This window comes from Echeneis naucrates, chromosome 19, assembly GCF_900963305.1.
Source record: "Echeneis naucrates chromosome 19, fEcheNa1.1, whole genome shotgun sequence".
Taxonomy (NCBI): Eukaryota; Metazoa; Chordata; class Actinopteri; order Carangiformes; family Echeneidae; genus Echeneis; species Echeneis naucrates.
Genome location: NC_042529.1, coordinates 9,253,693 through 9,281,402, shown reverse-complemented (window position 1 = coordinate 9,281,402; position 27,710 = coordinate 9,253,693). Strand labels below are relative to the sequence as shown.

Genomic DNA, 27,710 nt, shown 5'->3' with positions numbered 1-27,710 from the left:
CTTTTACATTTTAGAAGTTCAGCTCTGCATGTGGGCTCAGGGATGTTTGGTGCATATTCTGGGATGTTGTCTGAATGATCAGAAAAGCAGCATTAAAGAGCGAAGCTGGAGGTAAATACAAGGTGACAGTAACTCCAACAAGCAACAGCAGAAAATAAACTCAGACTGTAAATGAAAGTAAATGCCTTTTCAAAGGCTGACTCGCCTACAGGAGAAGAGGTGTCTTTGGATATTGTCCCTGTAAATGTATGCAAATTTATAATGGCCTTTTCTACTTTTGGAGAAGTCAGAAGTCTATCAGAAGATAGACAATGTGTTGAAAAGATGAATCAAACCATTCTAATAGCTGCTTACACCATCAAAGGAAGGAACAAAGAAATTACCTTTAAATTAACAACTAAAGAGACAAATTCTTTTGCAGTGGCATCAAGTTTTTCTGAAGAGTTAATGAAGTAACATCGATTTGTTCTCCTGGCTAATGAACTTTACGTTATCAACCATCATCCTCCGATGACTAAAAGAAGGAGTTCTCTCACCAGGTCTGGCGGCTGCAGGCATGATTCCCGTAGCGGGAGCGCTGGTTGGCATCTTAATCGTTTTTTCTCTGTTGAGGTTTTGTGAGTGTTGGCGTCTGTCAGTGGCGTATTGTTGCGATGATACAAATGACTTCTTTATATACCCTGAGGAAAGACAGCGCTGAAAGTTTTGAGGGCCCCTGGGGCTCCCTTAGTTAAATTCTGGGTCAGGTATGTAAAGATACATACATAGGCATGCCATGGATGACCATCAGTGTCAACATCTGACCTCCTGACCCCAAGTTATCTGAGTGGTTCTGAATTTGTTTTTATAACTATCCCGTCATCTCTTTGTAATGAAAATATATACCAGCTCAGGAACATGGATGTTCTGCACAGAACAGAGGGATTGTATAAGAGTGGATGAACACTAATCACTTGAACTCCACCAGACCTTTTGAAAAGGGTGATGGAGAGAAGTGAAACCTTGTTCAGAGTTAACTGTAAAAAGTGCCTGATTTATCTTATGTTAGATATTTGTATTTTAAATATTACATCTATAGTCATATACAGTCCCTGTGGGCTTCTAAAAGCTAGTCGGTCATTTCTAAGAAACCCATTAGTGGATTTTAATTGACTGAATTGTCCTCTAGATGTGATTTGACTCGAATTGTGAAGCATTGTAAATTCAAAGTAATTAACAATGAGGAGTTCATTCAAGTACAATTATTGTTCTTATAAAAGATAACCACCTTCAGCCAAGAAATTCACAACGGAGAGGTTAGATACTAAATGATGACCTTGAACAGCCTGAGCAGCCCCCCGCCCCCCCCGGGTCTCCTTACAGTCATTAGATAGAGACTGCTTGTCTGTCAGCAGTGGTTCAAATGTCTGCGATCTCTGGTTTATGATGGAACTGACAGGTAGACATGCCACGCACACTTTACCCATATCCTCTCCTTTATTTTCAATTTCAGATTAGGAAGTCCAGGATAGCGTCATCGCTGTAGGTGATGGACTGGATTGTTTAGGACGGCAGCTGTGATGAAATCAATGCATCAGGCAGGCACACAAGGACAAGATGGTCTTGAGATTTGGCAGGGTGCCAAAAACGCAAAAGGCATCAGACAGTATATCCCCAGAAAGGGTTTATGAGCAGTAACATGCTTTTTCTTTTTGCACTGCACATTGGGTTCAGGAACTGCATTAAGGCATTTATAATGGCATAGGGTTGATGTGCAAATGCAGGTCAAGAGCATGAACCTGATGTACCAAGGGACCGGCAGCCAACCAACTTAGTCATAAAAGTATTTAGGTTACACACGGCTGCACTGATAGGTGTGATGTGACCTAAATTTCTTTTACACTCTAAATTAATAGATATAATGTATTTAATTTGTCTATTTTGGGCCCATATTAATGTGATAGCAGTGTCTTTCTTGTTCAAGGATTTTTGCTATATTATTTTTTTCAATTTTACATTTTTCTCTTTGTACAAATGAGGACAAAAATGGTAATAATCTAATAAAATTATTACTTGAAAAAGCTTTTATTTTCATTGTTATTCCTTTAAGAAACAAAAAAACATAGATCTTATTTAAAATACTCAGTTAAACAGTAAAACTGTTGCAGCATGATAAATATAACTTCATAAGATCGTATTGATTAAATTTACTTCTACAAATCCGGTACTGGCTTCAACGTCAGAATTGTAACTAAGCACAATTGTCCTATTTTAACGTATTGTACATTTGCACCTGTTGTATCACACAGTGCTTTACTTTTAACATATGGAATTTTCACACGTAGTTTTAAATCTTTGCAGCTACATACTCGCAGTATGTGTTTGTGTGTCATCAGTTCTGTCACTGTGCAATGTGAGGGGATCAGTGGTACTGATGTATAGCGGGGACAGAAGGCGGGGTTTACTCGTGAACATAGAGCCCTACAGACATTGAAACATCCATCAAAGCTTTTTAAGGAAAAACACACAGCTCTGATTACAAACCTCATGATCCCCCCCACCATCTCTGCCCTGCATTAAAGGTATATAAGAGCGGCATTAAGCTGTCACACACTATAGCCAACAGAGACTCACTGCAACATCACGCCTGAGACAGGTTCTCTGCAGCAGCTTCAACTCTTAATCCGAACTCAACCCAGAATCAAGATGCCTACTACAACAAGAATCATTTCTTACACCAGGAGGTCGGACAAAGGTGAATTTTATTTTAAAATCATTGCTTTTTAATTACTGATACTTGAGCTAAGGCTAATCTCTTCTGTCAAATTAAAAAAAAGCAATAGTTGGTGCAGCTAATAGAGAAGACATCATAAAAATTTCTTGAAATGTACTGATTTAATAACCTCTGCATCTGAAACTCTAAGGATTTTTAAGAGTCACTGAGTCAAAAACTGAGTGAATGGGTCACGAGAGTTTATGTCTGTGTGGAACAGGGAATAATTCATTGTGTATAATGGTCTTATAGCCTGAGAGCAAGAGTGTCCAAGTGTCAACAGCATCTGCACTTTCACATGCTGCATTGTGCTGTATGTGTATTTAGCATGCAGCACAGGATACCAGGCTTGAAAATGAGTGGCATTAAGCAGGGCTTCGTGTCATCTTATAATATACAGACAGTGCTTTCATGAAAAATGCAAGAATTCAGAGGGGACACAAAACATAATGCAACAGCAATCGATGGAGCTTTAAGTCGAAGCACTAGCTTGCGATTGCTGTCACTTAAATTGGATTTTCGGTGTAACTGTTTTAATAGCAGGAATCCTGCGCAAAACAAAGCATCATCAATAAAAAGGGCTTTCATCAGACGCTTTAAAAACAGGCACTAAAGGCTGCTGTATCATGCAGTGAGGAAAAATCTGGTCAAATCCTGTCATAACTTGAATAACGAGCCCCGTAAAGAATTGTGACAGCGAAGTTGAGGCCACGTTCATGCTGTTTCATAGGGTGTCAGGTTGTAATGAGCCCAGACAAAGCAGCTATTTTAATCGCCTTGTGCGATGCAGTACCCAGACAGGTGGCATAACATTCTCGCCTGATCTTTTACAGTCTCAATGACCTGTTGATTAAAATGCAATGGGTATGTGCAGAGCTGATTTCGGTGACTTAAACCGTTTTTATTTTGGATGGGGTATTGCTTGTGATATAAATAAAACACATTACTTAAGTTTGTCATGGTGACATCTTAATGCTTATGGCATTAAGTGTCCCCTCTACTTGTTCACCATCCAAAAAAACTGGGAACAACTAAACCTACCCATGATTCCAACGTATACAAATATATGTACAACGTAATAGTTTATTCTTAACTCTAAATGCTGAAACATGATTTATTCCTGCAGGATCGTCACTTCATTCACACCAAATGTGATTCGGGTTACCTGATCATGCCCTTCACTTCTGTTAATCTACTCTGAGCTCCATACTAAACCCTTTCGTGTGCCTGAAGCCAGCCCTGCTGCATGCGAGGTGTCTTGGGTAATTCCAGCCGCTCAGCATGAATCAACTGGCTTCAGACAGTATCGAGCTACCGATGTGATTATCTGACAGAAGCAGATGGTTTTCTAAGTATACAATGTATTCCAGAGGTTCACTTCAACACCTCTTGAGACATACAGTACCTGACACATAATCTAGTAGTTTATGTCACTATTTGGATTTTAAAAGTTGCTCTTTTCTTTCTTGTAGAGAAAAAAATAAAAGCTGGAAACTCGCCCCAAGGTAGGTCAGTCACCTTCCTTCAGGCTTGTTCACATAATTTGCACTGAAGTATCTTGCACTGAAATTGACAACGGGCTCCCCTCTCATTTTTCAGAGAAGATCCCAGTCTATGAGCCAAATATCCCTGAACCTAAATGCAGACCTGATCTAACCAAATGTGAGATTTTTACTTTTTCACGCATTCACAATTAGTTCTAAAGTGAAAAGTTTTATTCAATCATATTTTTTTCTTGCTTTTTTAGACTGGATCAACCTTTCTTTGGATGATAAGACAGCCCATAAGATGTTGTGGATCACAGAGGGTGGTGCTAAAGTGTCCCGTATGGCTAATGATCTTACTTGTCCTGTCTTGGATAGACCAGAGAGATATGAGTTTGCTCCTCAGGTACAGTATAATCATTACATTAGAATATTTCCTCTGAAAATGGATTGCATAGCTTGTATTTACATGTATATATGCATTTTCTTTTCATTTTCAATGTTAAAGAAAGATGGTGTAAAATCACCTGAGCTGCCCCCTGTGTTTATTTAAATCCTCGGCCAACTGGTTTGGCATTGCAAACTGGAGAAACTGAAGCCACTCTAAACTCTCTGTAGTGACAGCAATAATAAATCAGTTTATGTGCGATCACCTCTAAAGTAGAATGTCAATCTCTTCTATACTCTACTAGGTTCTTAGCAACCAAGGCATCCTGGGCTTCCGAGGCTACTGGGAGGTGGAGTTTACAGGATGGGTTGTAATTGGGGTTGTGTACGAAGGAGCAGGAAGGAGGAACAGTGATGGACCCTGCGGCCTGGGAGAGAATGAGAACTCCTGGGGTCTGGGCTGGAGCGGTTCTAGCTATACTTCCTGGCACAACGGGAACAGTTCTGATATCAGTGACATCCCTAAGTGCTCTAGAATGGGTATATACCTTGACCAGCCCGCTGGCATCCTTAACTTTTATGCTGTGGAGGAGGTGAGGGAAGGAGAGCAGGGCACAGCAGGGAAGGAGGTTCGAATTTTGCAGAAAGTGAAGAACTCCTTTAGGGAGAGACTGATTCCAGGTTTCTGGATAGGCTCCCAATCTAATTGCACGATTGTAAATAAAGAGGAAGTCATAACTGCAACTCAGTGATCATGAGATGAGATGAGCTTCAATCATTAAACACTGACAAACTTTAATGCTACAATTTACCAACACAGCAGACGATTAAATAAATCCTGCACACACTAAATGCCAAATCAGAACTAGTGTTCATTTCATATATTCCTCATTTCCAGCATCTCTGATGTAGATATATAGTAGTATAGTAAATAGTTCACTGTATTTAGCTATAGGAAACAAACTATAATCAGATAGGGATTCCCATTTGACTTCCATTTGTTTGAACTTTCCTGAACATATATATATATATGTATTTATGTGTCCATTGCTATTGTTTGCTTGTATAAGATTATTTAGTTAAGTATGTTTGAATAATAAAATAAAATAATAAAACAGTCATGTTGTGTCCTGGTTTCTTCATATACATGTTAACACAGTTACAATAAAAAAAGTACTGCCACATATGTGCATGCACTTCTATTTCACCACAAGGTGACATATAAAAGGCACTGATCATTGAAAAAGCAGGTCTTAGGCATAAAAGGATATATATTTCAAACCACCTCTTTAGCTCACTCTCACCCAGTTATCGACCCATCACTGATTATTCTGAGTGGCTCTCTGTCTTGGCTATGGCAAAAGTTTAATGGTTTTTGTGTCGTAATAAGAAATCCCATTTATTGAAAATATGTTTTTTGCTTTTTAAATAAATATCAGTGGCTCTGATGCAAGACTTGGTAACCCACTTTTCACATACAGAGTCTTGGTAGGTGGAGGAATAAAAAATAGATGCATCATGTGGGTCATAGATCTTTTTCTGTCAACACGTATTAATGTCTTTGGATGGTGTTGTCTTTGTTTGGTGGATTCCCCTTCCACCCATCCCACTTGTGCTGTCAACACTGACAAACCAAGTTTCTGAATCTTACTTTCAGTCATGTTTGCAACGATCTTCCTGTCCTTTAGAACCCACTTCTAAAGTTTCAGGCGTTACATCTGCCAGAATTAGTCTGACGTATATCCATACATCAGTGTCAAGTGCAAATACCCCCTTTGCTCTCCTGCTGATAAACTGCTCCGCTGACCTTAGCACCTTTACACACTGTCTTTTAACCCCCACCCCGCACCGCCTCATCTTCCAAGGGTATAAAAGTAAAGCAGAAGACTGAGGCTTTGCACCTTTACTTTGTATGAATCACAGAATTTGGACGTGAACCATTCAACCACAACCTCAAGATGCCCACCAGGCCTAATTCTGCAGTAATCCTCTCTGAGACCAGCAAAACAGGTACAACAATTTTTGTACAATGTAATGCAAAAATCAATACATTGAATATCTTTGCATTCCAAGTTATTTCTCATCGGCAAAGTCGGTTACTGCCAATCAATCAACAAGCTTTTCAGTTTTCCACCTACAATTATAATGTCAAATTTATACGCTTTATAATGCCTTGCTCATTCTTGTCTTGAGTGAATGTGTGTATATGAAGATTAGTAAAATGCTCATCATATGGAATTAGGTAATGTAGGAAATTACAGCAGAGTGAAAAGGCGTTTTTCAACTTTGCCTATAGTTTCATGGAGACATTTTTATTTTTGTCAAACAAGTGATTTAATCTGATACATATCTATTTCCATCATACACACATACATGTTACCAATGTCGTAGAAATAAAACACATTTATCAAGACAGTTTTAGTTTTATATCCAATATTGTGAAATAGGATAACGTTTTTAAAAATGTTGTGTTAAAAACTCCTTGCTGTGAATGCCCTAGACATGATTGTGGTCACACTGATACTCTCAACTACTAACACTGCAAAATATTAAGGATTAAATGAGGTGCTATATTATTTTTTAAAAATGCTTAAAAATTTCTTCAGCATTGCACCATTTGTTTGTGTAGAACAAATAACAACACCACTTGGTTTTAACTCTGATCTTTACATTTCAGGGAAAAAATTGAAATCCAACAAAAATGAGAAGACAAATGCAGGTAACAGATCTGATACACTACATTGTTTTTCTAGAAACATACAGGTCATACAGGTATTTAAGTCTGTTTTCTCCCATTGCAGAAAAAGTCTCAGTTTATGTGCCGGATATTCCGGAGCCAACAAGCAGACCTGATCTCATGAAATGTACGAACTCTGTCTTTCTCAAATAACTGAATGTTTTACAGATTTTACTTTGATTTGGAAAAACAAAAGAACTATTATCATTTTCTCCTGTAGTCTGGATGAATTTTTCTTTGGATGATAAGACGGCAAATAAGATGTTGTGGATTTCTGACAAGGGGTCTAAGGTATCTCGTAGAACTGAGGAGGTCTGTCCTGTCCTGGACAGACCAGAAAGATATGAGTACTCTCCACAGGTTAGTCAGAATATACCGACATAGCTGCGTCTGGTTAATAGACAAAGATTTGATATTTTTTCCTCCTTTTTTTCTATCTTCTCCAAAGGTGGTGTGCAAAGAGGGAGTTTGGAACATGAGAGCCTACTGGGAGGTCGAATTCTCAGGGTGGGTGGTAATCGGAGCCACCTATGAAGGAGCAGGGAGGAGGGCAAATAATGGGCCGAGTGGCCTGGGAGAAAATGAGGAGTCTTGGGGTCTAGGTTGGTCAGGAACGTGTTACCAGATCTGGTTCAATGGCATAAATAAAGACATTAATGGCGTCCCATTTTGTTCCAGAATTGGAGTTTACATTGACCAGCCAGCAGGAATTATTAGCTTTTATACTGTGACTGGTGAAGGTGCAGAGAGGGAGGTTAAGCTGTTGCATAAAGTTAAAACTGTTATCATGAAGAAGATCCTTCCGGGTTTCTGGATAGGTATTCAGTCCTCATGCACATTACTGAAGAAAACAGAATGAACGTTACTGGCTAGAACTGAACTAATCTATTGGGTGACTAATGTATGCAATTCTTATTCAATACCTAAAATTATTTTCATTAATCAAACATGTATCAATGGTACTCACTGAGGAGTTGTTTAAAGACAAAAGTAATTGTTCTTAAGATTCTCATAAATTCTAGAGAAATATTTTTCTATTTTTGTGTTCTGCTTGAACAGATATGTGTGTATTGTTTATGCCTTATTTACAACATCATATTTGATAGTTATGAAATGATCATGCATTTATGAAAGTTGAGTCTTAATTTTGTGAAATCTGAAATAAAGTATGTATTCATTAAAAATGTCTTTATTTTTTGTTTGTATATGTATGAATAATTTTTATTTCCTTTTTCATATTCAACATCTTTCTTACATTGTACAACTTCATAATAAATATTAAATAATGAATATTCACTAAATTCATAATTTAAAATGATTTGACTACATCACTGCATTAACTGCTTCTCTTTTTCTTTTTGTCTGGGATTATTCCTTCATGGGTGAATGCTCTATGTTGCTAAGATAAGGTGCTCACAGCATTGATCCCTCCTCAGATTTAGCTGATTGAAGAAGGAGGAGAAAGAATTGTTTCCCTCTGGGTGAGACAGGCTCACTTTGTTATATGCATAACTCCAGCTTGAAGATCACTTTCCTACTTTGACAGTTGGGCCTCAACCCCAGCCGCCTTTACACATATGAGCTTTACAGGAGCTAAAAGTGGGGCACACGGACAAACACAAAAAATTCATGCTCCCAAAGGCCCAATGCATCACGCAACCTCATTTAACAAGCTACATAAAAAGCCTGAACATCAATTACACACCAGCCATGCCAGTTTTATCGCTGACAGATCTCAGAAAAAAGTACACAGACATGTATGTAGACATATCACCCTGAAATGAATAGGTCATTGGAGTTGCACTCCTCCAAGCGTAGGAGGCTGTAGTTGCAAAATTGAATATAAAAAAAAAAAAAACATCAAAGAGGTCACCAATGATAAACTATGGTTCACTGTCATCTATCTCATAGTGACAATACTTCCCACAGCAGGCAGCTGTTTTCAGCAAAAAGGCTCAAAAAAGTCACTTCACGCAAGCTTCTCAGAAACAAATTAGACTGATGAACACAACAGACCTTTCAGCCACTAGAGAGGAATTGGTGGAGGCCAAAACCAAAACCAGAACGAAATATCACTGGACTTACTATTTACTTGTGTTGAGTTGGTTTAATTAAACCACTCCCCTTATGATTTTGGTGATGATTTGTTGAACTTTAATGTCATAAGATGGCCGATGAAGGTGAATATTTAAGTTTGTGCTGGCAAATGGTGCAAATTCATCTATTATTATTATTATTATTACTATTATTATAATTTTGTTAAATTAAATTTGTGGATTTACCTACATTAGTTGGAAATATAATTTAGTAGCAACAGGCCATTTTGTTCTTGATGACTTCCCTAACCCTAACCCTAACTTTCCAGTTCAAGAGATGTATAAGAAGACCATAATCTCGTTTTCTGGGGGTCAAACAGTACCTTTCTCACAACGTTATTCTATACGAAACTACAGTTCTATACTGTGTCAAGCACAGGTTGGTTCGAACCTTCATGTTATCTTCACAGGATATAATTGTAATCACTGCGTGAATGCTTTGTAAAGTGCTTTAGTAATATGATGTTTTCTGTGGTAACAATTATCACTAGTTATAGTTAACTGGATGATATTCAACCTGAATATCATCAAAACTTGGGTAAAATTAAAAAATGTGAATTTTCATAAAAATTAAAAAATGTAAATAGCTGCCTCTCATGCTGTTATACAAAATATGATATAGAGATTTCTGATTTATGATGCTGAGAATTAATATCTATTAAGCTCTGAAGGTACACATTGGTATAAAAATCCATTTAGGCCCAGATCAAACAAAAGGTACATTATGATCCAAGAATACACACCAAGTGTCAGTGTGTCAGAGTTTCAGTGCCCTATATGTTTGTGTCAGGATGGGTGAACATAAATACCAGGCATGTGAGCAGTGACTCAAATGTCATGAGCAAAGTGTAATAGGCTATGTCAGTTACACATATAGCATTACACATAAGATGTAGAGACTGTCCCACATTCAAATGTTTGGTCCACTTCGGCTTCTGAAAACAAACACGACTTCCAAGTCAAATTTTTTATGTTTAAAAGGAAACGATTTATTAACATTTAATTGTGAAATGGCAAATTTCATATCAAACCTTCATGATACAAATCCTGTCATGATGCAGATAGGTCCTCTCCTTAAACAGAATCATGCAGCACTTTAGGTGGTACTAAATTTCTTCCAGTCAGTGTGCTGCTATCATATAACACCCATCTCATCCAACACTATCAATGATATCCATCATCCATTTATTCTGGCACTGCTGGACCTGCCAGATAAACTGTCCTGAACCTACTGACCCACATTTAAAATACCTACAGTGTGACACATGCCAGAAAGGAAGCATCTTGTAATTACTTGTATTGACACTAAACAGAACCAAGAGAATAAACAAACCATTACTACTAATATTTGTGACTATTTTCATCAATTTTTTCCCCCACATTCAGGCACACTGAAATCCATCAATTCATGCCTCTCTATTACTAAAATGCTGGGTGGTGAAAAGCTTCTGAAGTTTCTTTTTAGTGTCATGACATTTGCTAAATACAAAACATTCTGGCACGGACAACAGAAGATTATAGTGTACGTGCTCTACTTCAGGCGGTAGATGAGAGACATACCCAATTTCCTCCATGCCTGAGGTTTGGACTGACAGCTCAGCAGTGTAACTGTAATATTTTGACATGGTGTGACCTTCCTGATACTCATCAAAAGCTTTATGTGTCATCATCAGGACATAGCTTGTGTACTGCCAAAATATTGGACATGTCCCTATAGTACAAATGCGAACCTACACTCCCCTAACACTCTCACCTTCACAGTCTCTGTTCTCCGTTTAGAATTTCAAATGCCAATCTGGGACATGTAAGAATCCATATTTGACGCTGACATACAGAATCGAGGCCTGTTAATGGTTTCCTGTAATAAATAAAGTGCCATGCTAAATGTTACATTAAATGGCGTAAAGCCAATTAGCTGTGGAATCATTAAAATACAACACATTAGGTGACAATTTGATAATTTTCTCCTGTGCAACCTCAACTATATGCTGCTCATAAACATTACTGATAATGTTTCAGTAGCTTATCATTTCTGCATTATAAACAGCTTTGCAGAAATGGTGAGGAATTCGACAATTCAACTTCATATTTTAATCCTGTTAAATTTTGGTCAGACATTATTAGGTTCTTTCAAATTTGTTTTTTTGCTAAAGAGAATGCAATACGCATTTGACACTGTTGCCTGTACACTAAAATACAGTAGTTGTCAACATGTGGGATCTTTAAATTTATTAAGCACTGCCATCTAATGGATACTTGCTGTCTGTACAATACTGAAACCATTTTATGTCGAGCCTGGGTTGTGATTTGACTCACTAAAAATGTAATCTGTCCCTTTCATGTATGTTCTGTTTGTATTACAGCAAAAAAAAAGAACAGTATATTATTGTTGTTGTTGTTATTATTATTATTATTGGGTGTAGTTCATTTCCAAAATTGATGAATGGTTAATTTCCTGAGTACCAAAGTCAGATGTCACTTTTAATTACATTTTCATTCTTCATAGCATGCATAGACTAATTAGATGATCCAAGTATCCATACAAAATATAATATAGAATATGATAATAATTGGGGAAATACCTTAACACAGTGTATGCAATAGGAAAAAATAGGATTTTTTAAAATGTTTTTACTTTGTCTTCACATATGACTATCATTAAGAGGATCAATGACTTTAGAATAATGTTTGTCAGTACAAATCATATGAAATGAACTAATAACTGTAAAACCAAGCTTCATAAATGCTGTTGTTTCAAAGATGTCCTCGTTTTTGTAAAAGATAATAGTTTGCATTGATTTCGGCAAAAGATTATTTCCAGCACTGAAGATAACTCTCAGAGAAAGAGAAACAAACAAATCTGTGACTGTCTAAATATTACCGGTGTGGGCACAGGTGTCGCTTCCATTGTCATAAAAAAACAACATGTTGAAATAAGAAAATGAAAAAGTATTTCATGTTTTGTTTCCAAAATGTATGCAATTCTTCCGGGATTAATTTTATTTTGTAACTTTTTTTTAGTTTAATTAATTCATTTATTGCTGTTATTTTTAAATATAAAATCTCAGCTGTGTCTCTTGAAAGGAACCACATTTCCCATCAGCCTTGAAAGCACAGCTTGTGCTTCTCAAGTGAGCACGGAGTGACAGGTTGTCTAGTGTGTGACAGGAGAAAATGAGTAGCTGCGCAGCTGTCAGTCAACAGGGCTAATTGTGAAGTATGCTAAATGGGTGGGGTCGTAAATATCTGCAGGCAGACTGATGTTCCTCCCCGTGGGAACTGGCCATGCTGGGCATTTGAGGGCATGCCCTTCCTGGATGAAACCAAATGGCCTGAACATGTGAGATACCAATTATAAGATGGCATGATTACTATTTGAGTGCTGAGGAATGGCTTGAGTCTTTTGTGCCACTGCGTTCGTTTTGTGTTTCAAGGATGCTCCTGACACAATTATGATGTCAAACATCATCATCACCATTATGTCATCACCATTATGTCAAACATTCAACTGGTGTGCGATCAGCCAGTTAGGCCTTGTTGTTCTCCTGCAGGAATTATTTTAGACTTGACTCTTCTCTTATCTTCCCTCTTCTCCTAGCACTTAACATGCCTTTGATATTTTCCTCTTGTACAACAATAATGCCAGCTCTCCTGAGGCATGTTGCGGTGACCTGCTGCCAACTACCAGATTTCACTTTGAGTGGTTCTCTCTCCGTCTGGATTTTTGATATCATTCATGATGAGAAACTCAAGCCTCTCACCTTAAAGCACTGTGCACCTGTTTTTCCTACCGGTGGATTATGTGAGCACCTTCTCGCTCATGTGCCCTGCTAGACAAGTGTTTAAACACATCCTTCAATTTTTATCCTGAAAATGTTTGAAGAGAAACTCCAGAAGATGCTGACTCAGTGCAGGAGAAAACCTAAATAAGAGCTGAAGATCTGGGGAAATGCTTTTTCCTGACTGTGAAATGTACATTAATTAACAGCTGATATTCTATTTCTATCGTAGATATAGATTTTATGCATCACCTTTCAAATAAGCTTGTAAATTGTTTGTTTAGTTAAAAGTTTAACTGAATATTCTCTTTGGCTCAGTATTCATCACTGATTAGTTTATTGAACTTGCTCAATTAACATTTATTATCACCTTAATATATATTCTGAGCTCCTAGATTTGATGTTGCTATATTGTATAACTCATTTCTCAGTTTGTTAGAGAAACAAAGCCTTTGCACTCAGCTGTCCATACAAAATGATTGGGCCTTATCAAAAGGGATAGTTTAAGACTGGCATCCACATCTAATCAAGCTGTATTGTCATAACTTGATCCCAAGAGCTGGTAAATAAAATTCAAATCATGCAAAGGGCAGAGCAGAAGAATGAGAGAGCAGCTGGTTTTTTTGAATTCCTAAGCCACAAACCCACACTCGGCCAAAGAGTGAGAGGCTGTTAGGGCAGGGTGAGAGGGAGGGACACTGAGGAAGAAGAAGAAGAAAAGGCAGACAGTGGGGACAGCAAGAGGGGGCTCACAGAGGGTGCACTGTTACAGGACAGAGAAGCAGAGTGAGTGTTAACAGTTGGCGTAGGTAGATCGCCGCACAAATGCTGTCCCTACAAGTTGGATGGGAATGAAACGGAGAGGGAGATTCACACGTTTGAGAGAATTGGAGTGTACCAGGAGAGTGTTTTGACTGCTTGGGCAACAGGAGCTCATGGTAAGAAGGAGAAGAAGAGTAGCCAAGCCTGAGGAGATGCTGTGAGGAAAGCTGCCAAGTCATGGTTGAAGCAGCGAGCAGACGGATGCAATTAGTCAGGTAAAGCAATTTGGCATCTTTAATATGAATTCATCTTCATGAAATTAGTTAAACTGTTAAAAAAATTGAGTGTTACTTTAGTGTTACTTTATTTACATCATATTTCCATTTATTTAGTAATTTATTAATAATTACTACTGTTGCTCATGGTTAACAGTATTGTGAAACTGTGGAGCTGACGTTCTATCTTACCTGTGGCTGAACTGTAACAGAGGTCCACTGAGCAACATTTTCGCAGCTTTGCCAAGCTGTGATATTCAGTTGTATTTACCCAGTAATTTTTATATCTCCTTAATCCTAACTTTATTGTCCATGGCAATATCAAATATGCTGCATTCGATAATCCATGACCTCATTAGGAAATTCTCTGAAGCTCAGAAGTGGCTTGTTAGAGGTAAAGTCAGATTGTCACAATTATGCTGACATTAAAACACATGAGAATGCAGGAGACATGCTAATGTTTTTGTTGATGGAGAGGAAGAATATTTCCTCTGCCAATGCAGCCAATATGCACTGTGTCTAAGTTCACATGATGCTTGGGCCTTGGGCGGTACAATGCATACTCTGTGTGGTACACAAACCCACTATTTGTCCTCCGGTCCTTCCCTCTTTAGCATTTCAAGTCTTCTCCTACCAAAGCAAGTGACCCCCACTGATTAACAAGGAGATTCTCCAAATATTTCACAACACCCACAAAACCCCTGGTGGCTATGAAGTTGTGCGTGTCTGCTCTAATCTCTGACAAAGACTTAATTGTCTTCTCTCATTTACTCTGCGTGTCACTAGTTCAGGACTGTGGTTGATACTGACATGGATTGTAGAATCTAAACCACGTCAAAACCACCAGGTCACCCACGAGTGCTTGTGAAGATGTGAGATTTTTTTCTCATGAATTTTTATCCTCAAGTTCATCTCTATTGTTGTTTCATGAAAGTCAACAATAAGCCTACAGTTTAGATAAGCTGTGAAATTAAATAGTACTAGAAGTCACAGCAGGTTAGACAGAGAGAAACTGAGGGTCTGTTTTAAAAACAGTGATTATGTAGAACCAAAAAGTGATAAATGATAGGAACAAATACAGGAGTATTAAAGGAAAGCAAACAAAAGAAATTAATCTCTTCTCTTACACACATACAAAAAGAAATTGGTTATCGTTTGGAAGGAAAAAGATTTAAGGAATAGCTTTTGCTCTGATTCACAAAGACAGTGATACTTCACTCTATGTAGCAGTTAAATAATAAAACTAAGGTGACAAATATTTTTTTCTCAAATATCATCATTAAGAATGAAATTAAAAAGTAGGTGCAGGTGTGAAAAACATGCTACCATGTGACCTAAGGTCCCTGAACAAATACGGCGATGGATCCTAAATTCACACAATGACAGAGACAGAAACGCTGTCAGGCCAACCCCTTCAATCCCGTTTGTCTCCAACATGCCACTTTACTTCTCCTTTATTTTGGTTTCTAAGCCATCTATGCTGCATTTCTGCAGTTTGGGACACATTCCAATTCTCGTCTGTCATACCAGCCTGTCCCGTGCTGCCAGATTGGTTTTCACACTGTCCTGGGCCCCTCCCTGCTACCACGGCGACACAGCTGTCACCTGTCAGTTTCGTGGTGCGGATGCACGCTGGCCTGTTATGGCTCAGAATAGACTGGTGGGAGAGTTTTACTGGAAGGGGAGAGCACAACACCGAGCTGTCTGAGAGAATGAACAGTTGACGAGGCAAAAAAATCTCAACTATACGACAATGTAACATGTGTGAGCTTGGACGTTATGGGACTGGGTGCTGTTCGTGGGAGTGACTAAGTACTTCAACAGAGAAACAATCTGGTTCAATTTGTTGGTAAGGGCCTCACTGAACACGCACAGCTTGTTTATTCAAATGTGGCACGGATTGCTAAAACAAAAGAAGTTAATGTTGAGCATATTTTTATTGAACTAAAGAGGTTGCTGAACTGGAATCGTACAGATGCGATCTGAACTGTTTTAGAATAATTCAGATAAGTAATTATGACATATGAATTCTCATCTCTTTCTGCAGAATGGATGACCAAGACAGAGTGAGCCAGGCTTCCAGCGTGGCCACCATTTCCTACTTTCCTGTCACAAAGGTTTGTTTTGCAGTCTTCAAGGTATCATGTGCACAAGAGACACTGTTAATGCAGACTAATGTGTTATTCCCTCTTTGAGTAACAGGAATGCGATGGAAAGGTGCAAACATTTGGGAAAAGATGTCAGGCGGCCAAGAGAGACCCAAACTGTCCGGTCGTCATTAGAGGATGGCTCAACAAAAAAGTAATTCCCCAACATGTACTGATCTGCTTAATATTTTGTTCCTTCATCACCTTGAGTATTTTTCTGAGGCTCCAAAAAATCTTCCCTTCACAGGATAGCTCTGGTTTGAAGCTATGGAAGAGAAGATGGTTTGTCCTCTCCAACTACTGTCTGTTCTATTATAAAGGTATGGAGTACACGCTGTATTCTGGCACTTTGTTGTGGAATGAACTTTCTTGAATGTCCTCTGGATGAACAACAAGGCATTTCTTCTTCTGCTCACTCCTCTCCTGCCTTCCATCAGACAGCAGAGAGGAGTCTGTGCTCGGCAGCATCCCGCTCCCAAGCTACAAAATCTTGTTCTGCACACCGCGGGAATGCAAGAACAGAAAGTTTACCTTCAAGGTATCTCTATTTCGTTCAATGTTATTCCAGCCTTTTCTGAATTATACCAACAGTGTATACAAAATAAAAGACACACTGTCAACATGAAAATGTGCATGCTTTTAAAGCCTTGCTGATTGGACTGGTTCCTCATAAGGATCATATAATCAGTGTAAAATTCTGACTGATCTCTGTAAAAACTAGGTGGTGCATCAAGGGATGCGCTCTTACTTCTTCAGTGCAGACACTCAGGAGGATATGTTGGGTTGGGTCCGAGCTCTGAGCCAATCGGCTGCAATGGAGCCAGACAGCTCCATGAGCAGGTATTCAATTCACTGTGGACATGAGGTGTTGTGCAATGAACTGATGGTAGTGTGTATTGAGTGAGGTTTTTTGATGAATGATTTAATGAAACATTTTTTTTGGTGCATCCTTTTACAGGCGTTGCTCAAGTTATCAGGATTTCACTCAGATAGGCGGCAGCAGTGAATCTGTGGACTTCCCCAAATCCCCCTCTGATGGAGAAGGTCCCTCCCAAAAACACAGGCATGTCAGCAGGACTCTGAGTGAACCGAATCAGCTCACTGGTGGGAGGATGGGGACGTCACACTCCGAGCAAAGGGGGAGGCGGAGAGTGCGTCAGAGAAACAGCAGGTTGTCAACTCGTTTCAGTGTGTGAAGTTAGATCCCACTGGTTTATTTAAAGGAGGGAAATCATTTGGATCCCCAAAGGTCCAGGTTTTGGAAGCTCTGTTTTATTTTCTCTTATGTCTTTGCAGCCCTTCAAACAGAACACCCAGCCCTTCTGAATTCAACAGGAGGAGAGCTTACGGCCCAAGTCAAGAGGAGGATTCTTTCTTTGGCCAAAACACACCACCCACCCATACGGAAATTATGGGAACAGGTTCTTTGACCTCAAGAGGTCAGCTGGGGTCTCGACCTCATACACCGGTGGGAAGGGTTGATATTCGACCTCACGATGACCCACTTATGGTTCCACAGACCCTTTTCTATGCACCTGCCTCACCTAACCTGGAGTTCAAATCCACTCCAAACACTCCAGGCTCAGAAAGGTGGCAGAACCTCACCAAGGTCAGAGCATATTTGCTTCATTTCAATATTGAAAAACCGTAATTGAGCTCAATCAACAGTTTATAATATTCTGTGCACTCAAGAATGAGAATTTGAACATTTGGTGAAATTTGTTTTAATTTAGTTTTGGGCATTTCACAAAAAAGCTACTGCATTACACATAAAACCGTTTAGTCATCAGTCTGTTAAAACAGCTGTACAACTTTTATGCACCTCTGGAAGGAGCTTTGTAAAGTTGAAGACTACAGCCCTAAACATGTTATGCACTATTATCAGTCTCTTTGGAGCTTGACCCATATCAATAAAAAGTCAGGAAATCTCAACCACTACTTTTTTGCTGTTCATCACTCTTTTTTATGTAGTTTGTGAGTCTAAAAACCTTAATGAAAGTGCATTGCTAAACCACTGGAGAGCCCCTTCGACATAATTTCTCATTGAAACAACTCGTGATACTCACACCTCTGTTTCATTGTTTACAGCCAACAGCTACATATGGTTCAGTTCATCATATTCCAAGTGGAAGAAGACCTTTAGGAAAGGTAACTACAGTAGTGTACTGTAGTAGACTATTATAATGAACAGTTCCATTACAGTAAAACAGAATATAACACCTCTTGATTGCATTCACAGTTATTTAGTGACACCTACTAAAACTGATAGTTTTTACTCTAGTTGTTTACTCTCAATCAATGTTATCGACATGCTGTCTTTTCCTTTAGAGCTACTCCACAGGGGCAAACGCAGACTTATTGCCCCCTCTACCACCCTCATCGAGGGCTGCACATGCTACCCACCCACCACACCACCACCACCACCATCACCATCACCGCAGCCATTTATCTGTTTGTGTGCTACCAGCAGTTATGGTATAGCCAGCTCTTCTGTGCTCTTTGTTGTTATAGCGTCTCGTGTGAAGCACAATGTCAGTACTTGTGTGCTGGTGTTTCATGTTTGTGTTACGCTGTTTAATAGTGTGATTTCACCAAACGCACACCAACAGTATTTTTAATGCAACAATATTTTAAAGAGCCGATCTTATTGTCCTGTGCTGTTATGGATTTCTATTGTTTTGTGTGTGTCTCTGTTTTGTATGATCACTAATGTTTTTACTAATCAGTTTTTATTTGTTTTACATAAAGTAAATTTCATAATATTTCATAATATTTTATTGTGACCAAAAAAAATTCATACATTGTCATTGCTATTATAATATATATAATGCTACTATAATAAACTATAAAAGTAGTATTAGTTGTTGTATTGTCTGTATTACATGATTATGTGTAATGACATTTGCATGAAGCTGCTGTTTGCTAAATAACAAATGCACCTTATGGAAGTAAAGTTTGAAACATTTTTTCTCAGATTTACAACCAAACACGCAACACGTGGCTCTTGTGTGTTTCTATCTGTCGCACCAAGACTACTGTGCTATTTATATATATATATATATATATATATATACACAGCAGCTCAGTCTTTACATTCCAAAACTAACCTACATACAATAATCACAAATTACTGTGGTGAGGATTTCATTAAAAACTACATATATCATTTAATTTCTTTCCAATGCTACTTAATTATTTTGACTTTGATGCTTTTTAGGCTCCAAAGCCTGACTCAAGGGAAACACCACCTATCAGACCTCTTGAAAGTGATGCAGATGTAAGTATTCACTAAACCTTTGTATGTGATTCTTTGTGTGATTTACTATCCTACTGGATCTTTCTCTCTGAGATGGTGCACGTTAGATTGTGATTTTCCACAGGCTGTGTTAACAAGGTTGTGCGGGTGTGACAAACTGCTGCAGTCACTGTCCATAGAGCTTGCCCAGCTGCAAATGGATAAGGTTAGCTCTAATAATATTACATTTGCACTCCATCCATGTAAAACATAGCTTCATGAGTAGCCCTATATACTGTCTGTTCCAGTAAATATTGTGACTGCATCGTTTTACAGGATAGTGTCCAGTGTGCATTAGAAGTGTCCAGACTGCAGCTGGAGGAGTGGCATAGCCAAGGGCCCCGTGCTCAGGAAGAGGCATTGACACAGAAGGCTTTGCTCCAGGAAGATCTTGTCACAATACGGGCCAGAATGTGTGACGTATCATTGGTGTGTGAAAAATCCAGGAGGCAATGAACCCAAATGAGAAAAGCAATGGCACTGCCTGAGTAGGACTACTGAAATTCTTAGTATAATTACAGAAATCAGGGATCTTTGTTGTGTTTTGTTTTTTCTACTGATAATGGATTATTTGCCGTTTTTGAAACTATCTGTTATATTTTTTTCAGGAAATGGAAAGGGTGTGGAGTCAATATGAGAGAATGGAAAGTGAACTGTCTGTTATACGCTCACATCTTCAGCATATCTGTAACTTTGGAATTCCACAGGTACATAAATTCTAAAATAGATGCTTGGAAATTTTCTAGGAATAATCTTTTGTAATGCTCACCTTGTGGTCCAAAAAACACACCTGATTCGTATTCGTTTTTCAGACATTAAATCTTTTTTTTTTTCTTATCAGGAGCAGTCTCAGGCTCAGAGAGAGCTGTGGATGATGGAGGACATCCTCTCTGGACTGAAGGTCAACAGGGAACATTTCCGTTTCTTGCTGGGACTAGGGAAGCACCACAGTAAGGCTCAGCTACTCCTGTTGCTATGTTTCCAATCTGTGGTTCATGAAGGCAGGTACACCGCAGGTACTTGTATTTTCGAGGTTTGCAAATTTAGGTTTCTATCCTATTGTATTTTGCAAACCAGTATAAATTCAGTAATTTGCTTGGTGTGTTTGTTTTTAGTAGAGTTTCACCTCACCTCGAGAGGGGTGCCTATAAACACAATTGTAAATATGCATTATATGGTGAATTGTTTGAATTACCATGTGTTGAATTGCTTTGAATAGTATGTATTCTAAAAAGGTACAGTACCATACAATATCGTACACCCTTGCACTATGTTCTATGAATATTTCATTATGTATTTAAATGCACAGACTGCTCAAGAATTCTTGGACTGGGTGAACAGATGCAGTTAAGTGAATTAATACAAGCTAGACCAGGTGATATTATATGCAAGAATCCAGCCATCTTATCAGCCTAATGCACAAGGTTTCATTACCAAAGAGCCTCTCCGTTAAGCAAATTGGCGAAAAAGAATCTAAATCTAATCCAGTGCCAAGACTTTTAAGACTAAGGACTGAACAGTGTGCTGATGTCAGGTTGTCTCTTGGTTTTGACTTTGAAAAAATTAAAAATAAAATAAAAAAATAACATTGAGCAATTACTCCTTGCTGCCATTTGGGGACGCCAATGCACATATTTGTGATTAAACCTGATTATACACATGAATTCTGGCAAGAAATGAACGGTGACAACACTGTGACCTTTTCTGGTTCCCACTCCTCAGTGTTTCAGCAACCAGCCCCACATCCTGGATCCCCTGGCTCTCCTACAGGGAGGAGTGGAGCACCAATGGTACGACTCCTGTCTGTTATTCCTTTGTGTCAGTGACCCCTGACATTTGTTGTCTGCTTCTGAACAAACATTTGATTGTATTCCACCCACTGCAAAGATTATCTCTGCTGACTATAACTTTGAGATCAACAGATATTTTCTGAAAGTATGCTTCAATTAATCCACCCATTATGTCAAAGTGAAACACCGACTCTACATGTCTAAAATGTCCTGAGACTCACAGACTTAGTACAGATTGAGTGGGATCTACCATTATGGCCTCACAGCCTTTATGACATTCCTTGCAACTATGATCCCATCCATCCCCAGGATTTGGAACAAGAACCACCAGCCCGCCCAGCATTACCCCTGGAGCTACAGGAAAGCCAACAGACCCGGGACCACAGCCATGTCTATACAGAATCACCATATGAGGTACGAAGTATTTATGTCAAACGTCATCTGGTTTGAGCATGTTTTCATGTTTTTCTATGCTTGCGTTTCAGAGAATCTACAGCCACACTGATCCTGCACATAGAAGAGGAAACAGCCAGCCTGACCTCCTTAATGTGAAAGCACCAAGAGACGCATCTGGTTGGCACAGATTTGCTCAATATAAATAGAGTACAGGAACAGAGTGATTTTAAATCAATGTCTGCAGTCGATTAATATTTCTGACTCATCTAAAATGAAACAGCTTCAATAGGTATTTTACATTGAAAGCTATATCAATCGCCTTTGTTTTGTCCTCCACCCTCATATTTCCTGTTTTGCTTTCTTCCTGTCATCATCATCGCCTACCTATCCTCTCATCCCCTTTATATCTTTCACTTCATCTTTTCTTTATTTCCATTTCATCTTTAGAACTTCAGTCTGGTTCAAAGTGGATCCCACCAGAAAAAGCGAACCAATCAACCAAGGTTTGACACATCATAATTTCCTGTTTGCCGGTTGTGTGTCTTATTTGGATATATGCAGTGTGATCCAAAATGCTCCAAATATAGAAGCAGTCAAAGCTGATTTTTCCTAATTGCAATCACGGCCAAATTCCAATTCTTTGATACTTTCATCTTCCTTGCAATTAGGGCATGTTGCAGTGCCCATTCTGAGCAAGAGGGGGAGGCAAAGGCTAATGTCTGCTTATAGTAGCCAAGTCTTCTCAGTTCTGCCACCCAACCCCCTCTTTCTCACATGCTCAAATACATATAAACATGCATGTGCAAGCAGCCATGCATGATGTTATGCACACGTAAATCTCTGCACAGAGAGATTGGAACACACAGTCCAGGCAGTGTTTTTGATCATTCAAATAATCTGTTTGCTGCTTTACCTTCTCTTGTATTGCTGAGGCCCAGAGTTTATAAGTATATCTCTTTTAGAAAACGAAGATGAGTGAAGAAGAGCAGATTGAAAGGATGAAGAGAAATCAAGAGAGGCTAACAAATAGGAAGAAACCTCCCATGTCCACTGCAGCTGCCCAAAGTCAAAGTTCAGAAACACAAGAGGAGGTTTGCCAAACCACTAATCAGTAAAATTGTCTCAATCACTACATTATATTATGAGCCTACACTCGTTGCACTTCACCAACTGCTAATCTATCTTGGTGTTCCCGTAGGCCCCCTTTCCTTTAAGAGTGACAAGAGTGGTTACAGCTGTACTGCCGTCCTCTCTTGTGGCCCGACGGGTGTCTGTTGAGGATCCCCCAGCAGAGCTCAACACTCCATTGCCTGAGCAGATCCCATCTCAGATGCAGCACAGGCTGACTGAACAGGGCAGAAAAATGATAAGTAAGCCACCCAGACATCTGCCACTGGAAAGTTCTGATCAAAACCGCTCTTTGGCAGAAATGCAGCAGGATCAGCCTACTAAAAGGACAAGCAGACAGCAGCATCTAGCAGCACTGCGGTCTTCCAAGAAAGAGTCATGGCCAGACTTGAGGAGAGCTGAAGCTACAGAGGCCTCAAGGAGTCAATCTCGAGACTATCCAATTTTGGGAAATGGAAGAGAAAGCTCAGACACTAGGGTAGGGAAAAACAAAGTAACAGTGAATAATTATATATTTCCTAGTCTAGTATAATTGACATTTTCTTATTTTATTCAAACACAGTTCCTCAGTGTTTAATGTCTTGTAAATCCCACTGATCCAGATGTAAAACATTACAAATTAAGCATACTTTTTTTTTTTCGTCAGCATGTTTCTGCTTTCCTTCAGACCTTATCAAGCATCATGTAGGAAAATATTGAAGCAATAACTTTTTTCCTTGACAAGACATTAAAATGTGAAAATCTGCATGAAATTAAATCAAATTAAAAGTGACTTATTTTGGATTTGGAAGAGGCACTTCTGGGAGAACCTAAATCACATATATATAAAGCAAATGTAAATCCTGAACTCTGTTCAGTATGTTGTGCTGTATGACACCACCAACCAGAGAATGCATTATTTTCTATGCTGACTGAAATTGCTTTGAAACATCATGCTATCAAACCAATGGTAAACAACATTTTAGCTGCTAAGTGTAATCACAATTAATGTGAACTCATGGCATCACTAAAATTGTTATTCCTGTATTAAGTTAGGGGTTTATTTGTTTGTTTGTTTGTTTTTTTTTTTGCTTTATTTTATCAAATAAGGTAAGCTCTTTGTAGCGTATGCACTCTAATGTGGATCTGCTTTGGCAGGACGAGGAACAACCTTCTGCCCTCCTGACCCCTGACATGAATCCTAACCCCTGTCTGACCCCTGAACAGAGAGAGGCCAAACTTCGGCGTGTGGAGCGAATAAGGGAGAGAGTCATACGAAGGTGTGCTATGTTGTTATTCAGGCTTCAGTGTATTTGTATACTTTTGGTGAATTTCACAAATTTGTTCGACCTACCTATCTATCTATCTATCAGTGCAGCCAGAGAGAGTGTGCCCACACACAATCTACAACCAGTCAGGGGGGAGGGGCAGGAAGTTCTCCAGGTGCCCCAGAACACAGCTAGAGAACAAAGGATGATATTAGGTATGTATCAATACAAACTCAAGAAGTTAATGGTTGGGACAGTGCTAAAGTAGCTACAGTGAGGCTACAATTAGGTTATTGATTTTAGCTATATTTGCATAACAAGTTTCAAGTTTGCCTTTACTGGCCATTGGCTGTAACACAGATATAGCAAATTATACATGAATGGAGGAATAGATTTTTTACTGCTGGCTATTTATGCACTAACTTACTGGCAAGTTCTGTTTTCAGACCATGAAAACCACACTGGTCATAGAAACAATGAGGACAATCCAAGAAGGTCAGCAGAACTGCAGTTTTCCAGTGGAACATCTCAAGATGAAGAGGAACGAGACGTGAAGAAGAAATCTAAAAATCAGGAGAATTTTGTGGAGATAACACAGAGCAAAGACTGCAGTGGAAGAACAGGGGCTGCCAAAAGTAAAATAAAACGTCCAGCATCGCCATATCATATATCATGTATGACTCTCTACCAAAAAGATGGAGGCAAGGGATTTTTAAGCTACAATGTTGAGGAGGAGAAAAAAACTGAGGAACCTGCTGGTGATGATAATGAAAGTAATCCTTTATCTTCCGATCTGAGAGCCAAATGGTTCCTCTCCACCAATCAGTGGCAAGGGTTCATACCTTTGCAGATCCCTGGCATAGAGTCGTTTTGCAATGAGGAGATAAAAGACAATGAGCAACAGCCAGCATGCACTCATGATATGGTTGATTCCAGTGAAATGTCATCCACAGTATGTGAGAGTTTGGAGAAAATGAAAGCGAACCACTCACTCTTCTATAAAATTGCATGTGACATCAGTATATCAGACACAGATATAACAAAGAATGATGGGAATACCAATGTCACAACATCATGTAGGCCAGAAGAGGAAGAAGAACTGATGAGGTCTGAGTCTGCACCGGATGACCCGAACACTAGTGTTGGGTCAACTCCTCACCAAGACAGCAAAGACTCCAGCCTCAGTTTGCCATCAGATATTGATGAAAACAGCCTTTCAACTGACAGCAAACTCAATGATTCAACAATGGAAACCCAGGACAACGCCGCAATCAGTACCTCAGTTAGTCCTGAAAATGAGACACGTCATTATGAAGAGATCCAGCTAAAAGAATGCAAAGACACCTCAATGCAAGAGGACCAGATAAAAGTGAAAGAAGCTCATCATGGAGGCTCTATTCAGGAAGTCGGTTCACACCAGACTATGAGAGAATCTGCAAAGACAGGAGACGAACACAGTTGGGTAAAAGAGGCAGAAGATAGGAAGTTTGACCATGAGAGATTGGAAGATCTGAAGAAATCTAGTATTTTAGGAAAAGAGAATAAGAAGACTGTCCGAGACCAAGACCGTAATGACTCGGACACTCCTTCCTCGTTCCGTGAGGGTGGAGGCGTGGTCCGGAGTGCCTCTTTCAGGAAGGCACGTGTAACAGTATTAAGGACAAGTTTTTAGGAGAAAGAACATTGATGGCTTAAGGAGCTTAAGTGAACGAACTCAGAAAGGACACGAACAGAGTTAATTGATTTATGGTAATGAAAATGTCGAGGGAAAAGAACTGCCAATGACTGAAGGAAACTGGACCTAACTTTGACTGAAGTGTTGCAATGGGAACATACAATACAAAATCTTTGATAAGCTTGAACAATTCCATTATTCATAATGAGTGGTTAAATAAACAAAAGTCTTAAGAACATTTCCCTTAAAAAAAATCCTATATATGCAAATATTGCATTGTCCTTGCAGTTGGTAAACATCAAAATATCTTGTATACCACTGCTGTCAAATAAATGCCTAAAATAACAGAAATTATAGATGATGGCTGCTTACGGACGGCGATACAACCCTGTTTTTATCACTGTAACAAAATGTGTTTTGTATCCTAAATATCCTGATTAATAAAGATGCTGTGTGCCACGATGGGACTCCAACTCCTGTGTTATATGTGCAAGACGCACATCTATGGTTTTGCTCTCATTTCACGCATCCTTTCCCCCCCTCAGTGAAGGTCCCCGGGGTGCTTGGGTGCTGTTCTCCAAGGAGACCTGATGCAGAATTACATGGAGCCACTGAAAATGCCTTTGTCACTTTAAATCCTTGCTGTGTCTCAGTCGATGACATCATTGTCTGAGAACACATTACATCACCCCTTTCCAGGCTCTCTCTCTTAAAGACAGCACCACCTTATGTTTACTGTGCAACACATACATACACACTCACAGAGAGACCTCCTTATCTGCTTACAAGTGTGATATCAATATCAACATGCAACATGCCTTTATAAGATTACAGTTTCTGTGTGGGCTGGTGAATTCATATTGTACGGATGTTAATTGCATTATGGCCAGCATCTACATGTGCCAATTTCCATAGATTGAATAAAAGTTGGCAATTAAATGCAATAATATTCGTTTAAACACATTTCCTGCTATAATACTGGCCTGCTTTCTATACCACATATGCATTTCTGCAGATAGTGCAATGCAGTTCATACCAAACATTCTTTATATATGTAACCAAATGTTTGCAAGGTGACCCTCAAAATATGTGAAGTGTAATTTATAGTGACTGCTCCCTTTAAAATTCATGTGCATAAAGGTGGATTTCTGGCACAATTTAACAGCTGCAGCTCAGAATATTGGCTGTTGTATCCCGCACTCAGGTGAGTTTTTCTAATGGTCTGAAGCTGGGCCTGCAGCTTCAGACATCTTTTGAAAGATTGCGCTGCAGAAATGATACAGGTTTATTATGCACAAAGCCATTTGTATTCACACTGTTCTCCGTGTACTATCATTATTTTAAATGAGTTGATTTGGAGCTAGAACAGAAACCAAAAGGGGGATAATACGGGATGGTCGCAAGTGGAATGTCAGTGCGGTTATTTACGCTTGTCTGTGATATACATACATACTGTATAATTAATCAGCTGTTTGATTGGCCTTTGAGTGCGCGTGAGTGCGCGGGTGGTGCGCGCGTAAATCACAGAGATGCGGAGAATGCTGAGAGAATGTTTCTTTAAGACCCATTACCTTCCAATCCGACAGAGGGGGAGTCGGTGGTAAGGTGGCGTATCGTCGCTCTCCGCGTCCCCCTCCTCGGCGTTTACATGTGGAAAAGAGAGGCAGGAAGAAATAACATATTGTCAGCGTTACTCTGGTTTCGGATGAGGGGATCGGACACAGAGACTCGTTCTTTTTTTTTCTTTTTTTGTGGGTTTG

The 27,710-nt window shown here is 39.2% G+C and overlaps 3 protein-coding genes across 7 annotated transcripts; all 3 read left to right on the top strand.

The window, feature by feature from the left end:
* Nucleotides 1-2,685: 2,685 nt before the first annotated feature.
* Nucleotides 2,686-5,375, top strand: LOC115060461 (tripartite motif-containing protein 16-like). Its single transcript, XM_029528386.1, has 4 exons — nt 2,686-2,734; nt 4,352-4,414; nt 4,500-4,642; nt 4,929-5,375. The coding sequence occupies exons 1-4, from the start codon at nt 2,686-2,688 to the stop codon at nt 5,373-5,375; spliced, it is 702 nt and encodes a 233-aa protein (XP_029384246.1).
* Nucleotides 5,376-6,581: 1,206 nt separating this feature from the next.
* LOC115060459 (tripartite motif-containing protein 16-like protein) lies at nt 6,582-8,219 on the top strand. The gene is made up of 4 exons (XM_029528385.1): nt 6,582-6,633; nt 7,425-7,487; nt 7,581-7,720; nt 7,809-8,219. Exons 1-4 carry the CDS (start codon nt 6,582-6,584, stop codon nt 8,217-8,219), a joined length of 666 nt encoding a protein of 221 aa, XP_029384245.1.
* Nucleotides 8,220-14,020: 5,801 nt separating this feature from the next.
* Nucleotides 14,021-26,405, top strand: plekha4 (pleckstrin homology domain containing A4). Of its 5 annotated transcripts, none has more exons than XM_029527674.1 (24): nt 14,021-14,272; nt 16,320-16,389; nt 16,475-16,573; nt 16,667-16,739; nt 16,857-16,957; nt 17,141-17,259; nt 17,378-17,590; nt 17,716-18,028; nt 18,508-18,567; nt 18,748-18,894; nt 19,637-19,696; nt 19,800-19,880; nt 19,991-20,143; nt 20,323-20,421; nt 20,556-20,664; nt 21,437-21,504; nt 21,814-21,918; nt 21,990-22,077; nt 22,348-22,403; nt 22,863-22,991; nt 23,099-23,506; nt 24,166-24,287; nt 24,381-24,490; nt 24,722-26,405. In XM_029527674.1, the coding sequence occupies exons 1-24, from the start codon at nt 14,235-14,237 to the stop codon at nt 25,945-25,947; spliced, it is 4,047 nt and encodes a 1,348-aa protein (XP_029383534.1). In that variant the 5' UTR covers nt 14,021-14,234; the 3' UTR covers nt 25,948-26,405. The 5 variants fall into 5 exon arrangements, 3 of the variants coding, with proteins under 3 accessions (XP_029383534.1, XP_029383536.1, XP_029383535.1); XM_029527676.1 differs by having other exon boundaries at nt 24,386-24,490; nt 24,722-24,862; XM_029527675.1 differs by lacking the exon at nt 14,021-14,272 and adding an exon at nt 15,957-16,121.
* Nucleotides 26,406-27,710: the final 1,305 nt, after the last annotated feature.